Source organism: Lissotriton vulgaris, chromosome 2_1 (assembly GCF_964263255.1).
Source record: "Lissotriton vulgaris chromosome 2_1, aLisVul1.2, whole genome shotgun sequence".
NCBI lineage: Eukaryota > Metazoa > Chordata > Amphibia > Caudata > Salamandridae > Lissotriton > Lissotriton vulgaris.
Genome location: NC_141687.1, coordinates 852337322 through 852349648, shown reverse-complemented (window position 1 = coordinate 852349648; position 12327 = coordinate 852337322). Strand labels below are relative to the sequence as shown.

The 12327-nt window shown below is 39.6% G+C and overlaps 1 protein-coding gene and 1 long non-coding RNA gene across 2 annotated transcripts in view; one reads left to right on the top strand and one right to left on the bottom strand.

Moving 5' to 3' along the window:
• Positions 1-12327, top strand: part of LOC147731290 (uncharacterized) — a 201067-nt gene that overhangs the window by 17060 nt on the left and 171680 nt on the right. The window lies entirely within an intron of this gene.
• The window catches only part of PRLH (prolactin releasing hormone), a 75983-nt gene continuing 73448 nt past the window's right edge, over positions 9793-12327 (bottom strand). The window contains exon 3 of the mRNA XM_086958719.1: positions 9793-11527. Coding sequence (XP_086814845.1) covers positions 11361-11527 — 167 coding nt within the window. The 3' untranslated portion in view covers positions 9793-11360. The remainder of the gene's footprint in view (positions 11528-12327) is intronic.

Here is a 12327-nt window from a genome sequence, read left to right as displayed (position 1 = left end):
TTAGTTTCACAAGTGGCAGATACTCTTAGTTTGATTTCCTGACCCCGCATGGGGTGATGAATAACATTTCCACGAATGATGTTATGGCAGTTTTGACAGTTCAAGCAAGGCATCGTGCCTGTGTACGTCTTTTTTCTTGGTTCTTTTCTCTTGATGATTTCTCCTAGATTTCTGTTCCTAGTGTAAGCAAATAGTGGGAGTTCAGTGAATGAGTTTTTAAAGTCAGGTTCCATGATTAGCATTGGCCAGTATTTATTGATAATTTTTTTAAAAGTCTGACTGGACGTTGTGAACTTCGTAACTACCACCATCCTGGTGGTTTCTTTTCCTTTGCTTTTAGTTAGAGTTTCATTCCGTGTGGTTTGTTGACATTTTAGAGACGATTTAGAAATGACGGTTGCAGGATATCCTCTTTTACTGAATCTGTCAGACATTTCTTTAATTCTTTGTTCAACTTTATGTTCATCAGATACGATTCTTTTTATCCTCAACATTTGAGATGTGGGTAAGTTATTCTTTAAGGAGTGTTGGTGATGACTTGAGTAGTGGAGAATGCTGTTTTTGTCAGTGGGTTTTCTAAATATGTCTGTTTCCAAGCAATCACTTTTTTTTTATATGAGTACATCAAGAAAAGTAATTTGAGTATCAGAAATTGTGTGAGTGAATTGAAGGTGTTCATTAAATGAATTCCACGTTTCAATGGCCAGTCTTGCACTTTCCTCATTACCTTTCCACAACATAAATATGTCATCAATGTAGCGTTGATACATTAGGATGTGAGGCATCCACTCCAAGTTTGATAAGATGTGATCTTCCTCAAATCTTTCCATTACCAGATTCGCATACAAAGGGGCCATACAATTTCCCATGGAAGTACCGCTTAACTGGAGGAACCACTCCTCCTTCCATTTAAAGTAGCTATGGTACAACGAAAAATTCACCAGTTCCATGATGAATACTTGCATATTGTGTTCCAGGTTGCTATTTAACAGAGTATGTTCAATGGCTTCCAAACCTAATTGGTGGGGGATAGAAGTATAGAGTGATGACACATCAGCTGTACATAGGATGATTTCCTCTCCTTCTAACCATTTAATTTTTTGTAGTTTAAGGATGAAGTCAGTCGTGTCTTTAGTAAAAGATTTCATTTTTTTTACACTTGGTTGTAGGTATTTGTCAATGAATTGACCAGTATGTTCGTGAATACTCCCACAAGTAGAGACTATTGGTCTAAACGGGGGGTCTGTGGAGGTTTTTATGAACTTTGGGTAACATATATATGTTCGGACTTTTGGGATTAGTGACAAGTAGAAACGATTTTGTTTTTTCTTTTATAGTGCCCATCTCTACAGCTTTTTCAACAATTTTTTTCAATATCAAACTGAATTCTTTGGTGGGGTTGTTTTCAAGTTTCAGATAAGTATTAGGATCCATTATGTGTTCCAGTACTTTGTTCTCGTAATGTGAAGTATTGATAATAACCAATCCTCCTCCTTTATCAGCTTTTTGAAACGTAATTTCAGGGTTATTGGATAGTCTTTTTAAGGTATCCCAATCTCTTCTTGTGAGGTTTTTTCTGTTGGTTGGTTTGAATTTTAAGGAATTGAGTTCTTTTTTCACCATGCTTTCGAATAGGTCAAGAGTCTTATGGCTTATGGGAGCAATGTATGTGCTACGATTTTTTAAACCCATGAGTTCATCATCTTCCTCTGTTTCATCAGATGTTTGGGTTTGTATCACATTGTCAAAGAAATTCCTTAAACGAAGTTTTCTCATCAGTTTAAATAGATCGATTTCCAATTCCAATAGATTACTATCTGATGTAGGTACATATGAGATACCCTTTTGTAGAATGGCTAATTCATGAGGAGCAGGTTCGTAGTTAGATATGTTTATAACTAGGTTTCCTTCACTGTTTTCTTCTTGTCCTTCTTTGGAACATTCATACTTCTGGTGTTCGGGTGTTCCTTTTCCTTCTCCTTTTCCTTTTCTCTTGTGTTTTCCCCGCCTGGGTCTTCTATTACATCTTGGCCTACCTCTAAAAAAGCATTCCCAGAGGTGGTAGGTACATTTTTTTCAGACATCGAAGGTGTGGATCCATTAGTGGGTTTAGCAATGGTATGGCTGATCGTGGTTCTTGTTTGTTGAGTTCTTCGAGATTGATGTTCACTATTGTCACTAGCAGAAGATGACGTATCTGTGGTTTGATTATATGGACGGTTTCTGCGCCGCTGGGCATAAACATCGGCCCAAGTGTACACTTCTCCCAATTTATAGTCTAAAGTGTCTCGTTTAAATTTACGTATCTTACGTTCATTGACCTCTTGGGAGTGTTTGGAGAGTTGGTTGTTAATATCTTCCAATATCTTTGACCAGTCATCTGTTGTCATCATTTTACTTAACTCCTCCCTAACTTCAAGAATTTCCTTTGATAATTCTTCCAAAATGTTGGATAACTCCTCAACAATTAACAGTATCAAGTCCAGAGAACACTTATTCAGAATAGCGTACCAACGCTCTTGAAATGATTTGGCATTTTTGCACAATGAAGGTTTCAAAGCGATACGTAATCCCCGGGGAATCCTTAAGGCCCGATGGTACTTAATCAGTGTGCTCGCATGTAACCGTTGGTTTACTTCACGTTTGGATAAATAAAGGAGATGTTTAATACTTTGCTCTTTGGTTCTGTGTGTGGATGCCCCCGAGGTATCCTCTTGAATCAAAGCATAAATTCTGGTTGCTGCATCTTCTTTAAAGGCGAATGTTTCTGCCCTTTGATCAGTGGTATTTGTTATTTCCTCAAATGTTGACATGGTGTGCTACTTGTGGGGAGGGCGGAAAGAGAATCAACTAACAAGTAGGACAAGTGCACAACCTCCAGTTTTAGAAAAAAGAGAAAAGAACCAAGAAAAAAGACGTACACAGGCACAATGCCTTGCTTGAACTGTCAAAACTGCCATAACATCATTCGTGGAAATGTTATTCATCACCCCATGCGGGGTCAGGAAATCAAACTAAGAGTATCTGCCACTTGTGAAACCAACAACGTAATTTACCTTCTAAAATGTCCCTGCGGGAAAATCTATGTAGGGAAAACTGAACGCAAAATTCGTTTACGCATCAATGAACATAAATCTAACGGTACAGAGCAGGAATATCGTCGTAAAAATATCGACTAACATAAATATCGCTGCAAAAATATCTACAGGAAGAAATATCGATGACAAAAATATCGTCTGACCAGAATATCGACAGACAGGTAAGTAATATCGTTAACATTAATATAGTTGTAATAAATATTGTTTACAAAAACATAGTTTACAATAATATCGTTTTTTAAATAATTATAAGTAATGTAGTGTTTTTAATGATTATTTTTAGTCAAAGTAGTATTTTTAGTAGTATATTATTATTTAATAATGTATTTTCAGTTAAATTTAGTATTAATAGTTCCGTAGCGGGTTGTGAGTTTATAGGGGAGTAGGGTGGGAAGTAATTTAAATATAATGAAATAATACATTAATTAATGTTTTAAATGAATATAAATAGTGTAATAAATAATAGTTAATTAATTTCAATTAGTTAATTGAATAATAATTATGTAATTAATTATGTTAATTTTTTAATTATTTTTAGGTGTGTGTACAGGATTTTTTAGTGAAAATGTTTTTGGGTAAAGGGGTATTTTTTGGGTTCAGGGTCAGTTTTCAGTTTTTGGGTAAAAGGGTATTTTTAGGGTTCAGGGTCAGTTTTCAGTTTTTGGGTAAAGGGGTATTTTTAGGGTTCAGGGTCAGTTTTCAGTTTTTGGGTAAAGGGGTATTTTTAGGGTTCAGGGTCAGTTTTTAGTTTTTGGGTAAAGGGGTATTTTTTGGGTTCAGGGTCAGTTTTCAGTTTTTGGGTAAAAGGGTATTTTTAGGGTTCAGGGTCAGTTTTCAGTTTTTGGGTAAAGGGGTATTTTTAGGGTTCAGGGTCAGTTTTCAGTTTTTGGGTAAAGGGGTATTTTTTGGGTTCAGGGTCAGTTTTTAGTTTTTGGGTAAAGGGGTATTTTTTGGGTTCAGGGTCAGTTTTCAGTTTTTGAGTAAAAGGGTATTTTTAGGGTTCAGGGTCAGTTTTCAGTTTTTGGGTAAAGGGGTATTTTTAGGGTTCAGGGTCAGTTTTCAGTTTTTGGGTAAAGGGGTATTTTTAGGGTTCAGGGTCAGTTTTTAGTTTTTGGGTAAAGGGGTATTTTTAGGGTTCAGGGTCAGTTTTTAGTTTTTGGGTAAAGGGGTATTTTTTGGGTTCAGGGTCAGTTTTCAGTTTTTGGGTAAAAGGGTATTTTTAGGGTTCAGGGTCAGTTTTCAGTTTTTGGGTAAAGGGGTATTTTTAGGGTTCAGGGTCAGTTTTGGGTTTTTGGGTAAAGGGGTATTTTAATTATATATATGTATTATTGTTGTTATATAAAGTAATGTGTGAAATTAATTTATATGTCCACATTTATTAAGTTTATAATTAAAAAGTGTAGTACATTTTTTTAAAATAGTTAAAAAATAAAAGTAATGTAATGTATTTTGTTAATAGTACTTATATGTATTTATTATTTAATGTAATTTTAATTATTTTAAAAAGTCGATATTTTTTACATCTATATTAATTACAACGATATTTTGGAGTCGATATTTATGTACTTACCTGTTTAAGTATAGGGTGTCGATATTTTTGTAAACGATATTTTTGCAACGATATTTATGTCAGCTATATTTTTGTTATCGATATTTTAACACCCTACCAAATCTAACATTAGGACAAAAAATGCTAAATCCACAGTGGCTACCCACTTTCTTGAATTTAAACACAACATTGCGCAACTAAGGTTCCTCATACTGGAAATTGTTGAAAAAACTGAGGGAAAAGATAACAACAAAGAACTTTTGCACAGAGAGAATTACTGGATTTATCACTTACAGGCTCTTAAACCGAATGGTTTAAATGAACGGACGGAATTTGTTTGCTATTTATAATATTGTTTATATTGCTCTTTACCTTCTGAACGTGTGATGCCTCAATTTGATTTTCACTATTTGTTATTTTATAATTTGACAGCTTTGTAACATTGCACTCAATTTTATAACCCTACATGCTGATACTTTACCACCTTAAGATGGCCGCCACCTTTTGGCTCTTGATCACGTGACTGTTTACTCTAGTCCGTCTCACTATGTCTACTATTTACTCAAACACTCGCGTTTAAATCGGCAACCCGATCGCTACTAACATCACCGCCCACGGTGTACCGGACGATTCACTGAACGCGCGTCTTTCATCTATATTCAGGTAAGAAGTCCTGAAAGCGTTACGCTGCCTTTTTGAAGCGCTTTGGTCTTTTCTCGAAGCACGAGTCGAGCTCTGTTTAAATGTCAGCCCTCTAATTGTCTGACACGCGTTTTCCGATTACTTTTTTCAGATCTACCCCAATCTTTACAATCTGATTACGTGAGTAGTTGATCAGTTGTAGCATTTTTACGTTTTTCACTTGGGTTATAAGGTCAATCCAGCACACTAGTCACATCACATCACTGATGTGTCGTTTACTATTGAGTGACGATTACTGCATTAATGTACCTATAATATGTATACCTTTGTGTTGAACCTGAATTCATTGGTTGCATTGTATCTATTCTAGAATGCACTCCCTGATGAAGAGCGGACAACCCGCTCGAAATGCATTGGAGGTTGGAATATGTTCAAAACCCATATAATTTCATGATGCTTTCGAAATATCTGAAATGAAACAAGAATTAAGTGAAGCAAATGAACTTTTTTCTTTTGAATGAATAAAATTCAACAAGTCAAAACAAGAAGCCTTTACTGTGATCACTTACAAGGAGTGCCCCTGTTGGGTTTTGTGACCAAATACCTTTTGGAAACACACAGCTATGATTTAATGTTACGTTTCACTGGACGGAAAACGTACCCAAGGGAGCAACCTTAAACTCATTTTAAATAAGTCACTAAATCAGAAAAACTTTTTTCTAAAACTGGAGGTTGTGCACTTGTCCTACTTGTTAGTTATTGCTGCGCTAACACTCGGAAAATTTCACTCAACAGTAGGCACCGCCTAATTCACTTTAAATACCTGCAGCGGGTATATTACACGCCGGATAGGCTACATAGGTATGGGCTGCGGGATTCAGCGGAGTGTGAGCGCTGCCATTTCCCTGTGGCTGACTTTCTCCATATGACCTGGACTTGTCCTAGCATCCATAAGTTTTGGGGAGAGGTCTTCGCGGAACTTAGCTCTTTCCTGGGCGCAGAGGTTTTACCCTGCCCGGCGCTGGCATTGCTGGGTTTCTCTAAACCGCTGCCGGTGGCATTGAGGCGGCTTGCTGATGCAGCGTTGCTGGCGGCCAAGCGTTTGGTTGCGTTGTGCTGGATGAGGGGGCCAGTTCCTACTAAGAAGCGCTGGGAGGCCGATTTGCTTTACTGTTGTACGCAGTCGGAGGTGTACAGTGAACTACTTCCCCCGAAAAGTCGCCCCAAGAACTTCTGGGGGTTATTTAAAGAATTCCAGAGCGCTCAAGGGGGCAGTGAGTCGGATTCTGAGGGGGAGGTGCTGGATGAGCTGCAGGAAGGTGGGGTGTCGATGGTTGACTCTGATGAGAATGATGGTTGAATGTTCCCTTCCCGAAGGTGGGTGGGGGACCCCGCCTACGTCTTGTCTGTGCAGTGTGCTGGGTGGATACTTATGACGGCTGTTCTGGGTGGTGGTTCGCATAGTTCCTCTAGTACTTTGCTCCGTTCCATTGGGTCCTTGAGTCAGTAGCTATGGGTCCTGAGTTCGACCGTAGATGTGGTAATGGGTGGGGGTGTGCGAGTGGTCACGGGTATAGGTAGTCTGGCTAGTTTGCAGGGTGGGGGTCTTGTTCGTGGGTGGGTTTTTAGTGGTTTACTACACCTTCTCATCTCCCCCTACCAGGGGGACTTTATCCTCCGGTCATCAGGTGGTTGGCTTATTATGTATATACAGACTGTATTTCCTGTGCACACAGAACTGCGATATGGAGTGACATCACCAACGCTGCTGGTCGGATTTTGTTTTGTTATATTGTGGTCAGTCATCAATTGCATTAATAACTCGATATTGTCTCACATTTCTTCTTCTCCTACTGTTGCGCCAACAGGCCTTCGGGTGGTTGGTGTCGTGGCTCTGTGTGTGACCTCTACTTAATGACCTGGGTGTGAACTACTGTTGCTGCCGGCCTCCGGGTTGTAGACGATGAAGGCTGTGTGCACAATTTGAAGGTGTAATAAAGTACAAATTTAATTTAAAAAAAAGAAAATGTTGTGATGTACCTAGATTGAGGATCCAGTTCTAGTTGGTGGTATCCTTTGCACAAGTCCAATTTGGAAAAACGCCTTGTGCCTGTGAGACAGCTGATCATGTCATCCAAATGTGTTGTTCACGTTCAATAGCCTTGTTCGGTATCCTCTTGTCTACACATATTCTTATTTTGGACGTGTCTTTCTTTGGGACAGCCACGATGGGTGACAGCCACGATGGGTGACACCCACGGTGTCGGTCCTTCTGCTGGCTCTATTATGTCCTGTTTCAGTAGTGCTTCCAGCTCCTCTTCTACCTGTGGCTGCAGGTGAATTGGCGCTCTTCTGTGGTGTTGTGCAATTGGCCTTACTGTCTCGTCAATGTGCAGCGTAATTTGTCATCCTTTGAGCTTCCCTAGTCCTTGTAGTAACTTGGGGTATTCTCTCAGAATGTTTTTCCTTTCTGACATGTTGTATGTCATAGCCATGAGACCCATCACTTGAGCCATGACATTACTCAGCAAGCATGGCGCCGGGATGTCTCCTTTCAGTATGTGTATTTCTTCGGTTGTCCTTTGATCCTTGTATGTCAGTTCTTCTTTGAACTTTCCCATGTTTATCACCGGTCTTTTGGACCCCCACGTAAATACTTTGACCCGAGATGGTCTTAGAATCGTCTGTATCTTCATTCTTTCATATTCTGAGACGCACATAATGTTACACGTTGCACCACTGTCCAGGACAAATTCTACTGCGTGTGGCCCCACCTTTATGTTCACCGACTCTGTTTTCTTTATTTTCTTTTTTCCTATCGGGCATATTCTTGCTTCATCTTTTTCTTCACTTTTCTCTTCCGTTTCTGACTCTGCGGTGACATCTGTCATGAGATATAATCGTTCCGTTTTTTCTTCTTTTTCCTCTTCTTCCGACTCTACTAATGAGCTTCTTGCTCCTGTCTCGACATGTCTGATGTGTCTGCTTGTTGGCATTCGTGCTCTTCCTGGCCTTGGTAATCCTTGTTTCCCTTCACTTTCGTTCCGTTTGCAGTTTTTTTTATTGCTGTGTATCTAACGCGGTTGTTCACGTCTGAAAGGGAGTGTGCTTTGTAGTGTAGAAGGGAGTATGTTCTGCTCTTCAGGGGATTCTTTTTTTGTGTTTTTTAGAATAGTTTAGAAACAGTAACAGAGTGATCAGTACAGTGCTTGCTGGAAGTGGGGTTCTCATGGTAGCTTCCAGTTAGGTGTACTTTACATTTTCTGCACCGTCACCGTGCGACGTGTGCCTCGGTTTCGGAAAGAGGCTCTGCTCACTGGCTCGAGCTGGATTCTTACAGAAATTGACACCGAGTGCGTTTTTATGTCTGACGTTTCTCTTTACAAAGATAATGGTGCACTCAGACATCACCTGAACACAAACCCTCCTCATCTTCCTTCTTCTCACCAACCAGTGCTTAATTAGAGCTGGGTTCTACCGTAAGCACAGAAAATGTCCCGAAATCATTGTTGGGCAGTAGAAAATATAAAATAACAAAACACTTGCTATTATTTGGATGAGGTGCGCACCTCACTGCCCCCTCCACTCTGCACTATTGATAGCTGAGCCACTGGTCCAAATATACAGTAAACGCGCACTTGAAATACAATCTTAATGGCTTTTTAAGCGAGTTTCGTGAAATAGCTTTACTGGGAGAAACAGCTGTCCAGTCTGGATTTGTTGGGTGCGCAGCAAACAGTGACAGGCAAATGTTGATGAGCTTATGGGGGTTAACAGGGGGTAAAAAACATTGTCATTTACAACGCCATTACTTGATTAATGCTTCACGAAGAAAGAAAAAAAAACAATAACATTTTCAATGCCAATAGCTCAAAACAATGTCATCGCGAGACCTATTGCATTGTAAATGCTTGTTAGATATCCATTTGAACCTGCAGACTTCAGCACCCAGCAGAGTGATGAGGAAGAGAAGTGACATCCATTGTCTCAGTTTTCTCTTTTATCCTTTTCTCTGTTTCTACTACTTGCTGCAGATTTCATCTAATGTGTAGTTAATAGTGATTGTGGTGAGGAATGGAAGATTGCATTGACACTTTTTTATCTGGAATACAAGTTTAGTGTTTTTTGACATATTTTCACAGAAGACAAATTTGAAAAGGTAATTAAAAATGTGTGCATTTTCTAATCCTAAATTTTACACTTATTTACAAAATACATAAATTAAGGGATAAGCCAGCAGTTGCAATTTTTAAAGTGAATTCCATTCACTTAGGCCTGTTTCTTAAGACACTCATTAGTTGTGCTTGAGATGGGAAGATTAGTGAATAACCCCAAAAGTTCAAACTGAAAGAACAGACATTAGTGTAGCTTAAGGGAGCCGTACATTACATTTTCATGAATTGAGCCTTACGTGCTTAAATCATTTGTCTTAGACCCAAATCAAAGGTGGCTGCCCCCTTATTGTAATAATTTCTAAATCAACTGGATGTCCACAACAAGGTAAAAAACAAAAATGTTACTTTAATGAAAATGCATTAAGGACATTTCATGGCAAAAATTATAATTTTTTGAAAGTAGCAACAATTACATCTGTTCTTCACAAAACAAACCCTATTACCCCACACATTGTTTCAACAACAGTCATAAACATAGTTTCATTTGATTTGCCATTTTATTTGTTATACATCCATGATAAGGGTACGTTTGTTGTGCTCATCCCTAAGGACTGTGCCTTTTTTCCAACACTCTTCTCTGTTCACCAGTTGTGTCTAGGTAATAAGTTATATGTGCCCATTCTAGGTGTCCGATTGGAGTCCCAGTGGAGGCACTAGAAAGGTGACTTCTTCTATCAGGGCTGGCTAGGCAAGCCTCACTAAAAAAGTTCTGTCAGGGGATAAAAGAGGTCCAAGAAATGAGGGCGGGGAAGGAGCAAGTGATTCTGTACTCTTTCTTGGGGGTGGGAGTGGGTAGCATATATTCCTGTTGAGAGGTGCTCTAGCGTTCAAGGGAGTATTCTGTAATAGTTCTTTTACCAATGAGGATATGAAAGGGTTATGGGAAGATCATATGCCTCACTCTCCTTTTGACAGGTGCTCAGGAATTCTGCGCATGGAGACAACACCGACCCTCAACTCTTGGAGAGTACCAACAAAAAGTAGCCGCTATCACCTGTGGGGGCTGCTATGGAAAAAAGACAGAATACTATATCGCTCATCTGTAGGGGGTTCCATAGAGTTGGGGAGGGGGAAGACTACTCCTGACATACACAACAAACTTCCTCAATGATGGCCATAGTGGAGAAGGACCGGGCTAAAAATATAAATTGCACCTAGTAAAAGGGAGCACATATGGGCCACTCCACATCACAAGTTCACACCAACTCTGGTGAGGACCAGAGACGCGATGGAACCAAAGCCAAAGGAGTCATTGTGCAAAGGAGCCAATATATTGAGGACAACTACCTTCCACATCACCCTCCACTCAGGAAAAATGTGTGAATTTGCGAGAGTGCTTTGTAATAAAAAAAAAGGAGTGAGCTTTACAATTCTCAAAGAATAAGTTATCTCACATGATTTCTGAAATACATATATACATACATTTGGTTACTGTTGTTGGGGCCACCATTACGCTATTGAACAGCTGCTTAGTCTTGTAAATATCTTAATGCATTTGTTTAACAATACCCCCACCCTCAACACATTTAGGAGGACCTGGTCTCGTTCGAAACTGATATAGGTTGGATGTGCACGCCTTCCCTGCAAAAGTGCCATGATGAAAATTGCAGTTTTTCGACTGGGCTCTTAAATTCCTTCTGGGGTGATAAGATGATAAGAAATTCCACATTTTAAGGGATTTGGAAAGCGAATTTCATCCCATCATGTCTTCTTTTAATTACTAGAGAAATATAGTAGATGTGAATGCAGCATAGTAGGTAATATCACTGACAGGCACAATGTTACATTTGATTAAATCAGTCTTCAGTGGGCTGGGGGTGGAGGAAGGGAAATGAATAAGGAAATCGTGACAATAATTTATTTTAAAAAAAAGAAAACTAAATATTCTGCTTCTTCCTATTCCTCTTGATAAGACTCGCTGCTGTCTTCCAGGGCAATGCAGGCTTGGGGAGCGCGTCTGTAAATGGGCCTCTTGATGCCCTCTTCAGTGAGACCCCTCCTGCCGAAACGGCCTACTGGTCGAATACCACGTCCGGTGTACCAAGAGGGGTCGATGTCTGGATCTGCAAGGGGTAAAAATATGGCATATTTGGAAATGTTGCAATGCGAGTCTCAGCTATGCACAGCGCAACCGAAAACATTTAATAAGTGAGACATGCATACCTCATACAACTTAGATAGCAAAAAGTGCACATGTATGTGCTAAAAATGTAGCTCACAGGAAGGTTTATATTAGTAGTTGTAAGAATTCTTAGGGCCCAATTCAGAAAGGTAAAATGAGACGAAAGTCTAACTTTCCGTCTTTCTGTATTCACAAAGGGCATTTACTACTCGTAAATGACCGAAAGTCTAACTTTAATACTTTCAGTATTCACAAAGTTCGTCTTTCCTCTCAGTTTTCCTTTGTCAATTGGGGCCTTAATTTCCAATGGAGCGTTATGGTGTGGATTAGCATAATAAGGTGTGGTGTCAGGTGATGCAGTGTAGTATAGTAGCGAGTGGTCCTGCATGTGGTGTCTCTTACGCTGTGGAGTTCAGTATTGTGATATATGTTGTTGTGGAATGTTGGTGTATTGTCAACTGTGTTGTGGGGTTTTTGGTGGTGTGATGTGGTACATGTCATAAGGTGATGGAACATGAGGAGCTGTATGATCTTATAGGGTGTGCTATCAGAATACTTGAGCCCAGATTTACTAACATTTGGCATGACACAACGCAGAGAGACAACTTGCTGTGTGAAATGGAGAGAGCAGGAATGTGCCATATTTACTTAGATCTGGCGTATTCCTGCTCTCTCTGTGCACTTTCACACTGAGTGCTGCCTAGTACAGACGCAGACACCCTTGCTCCAACGCTTAATTTG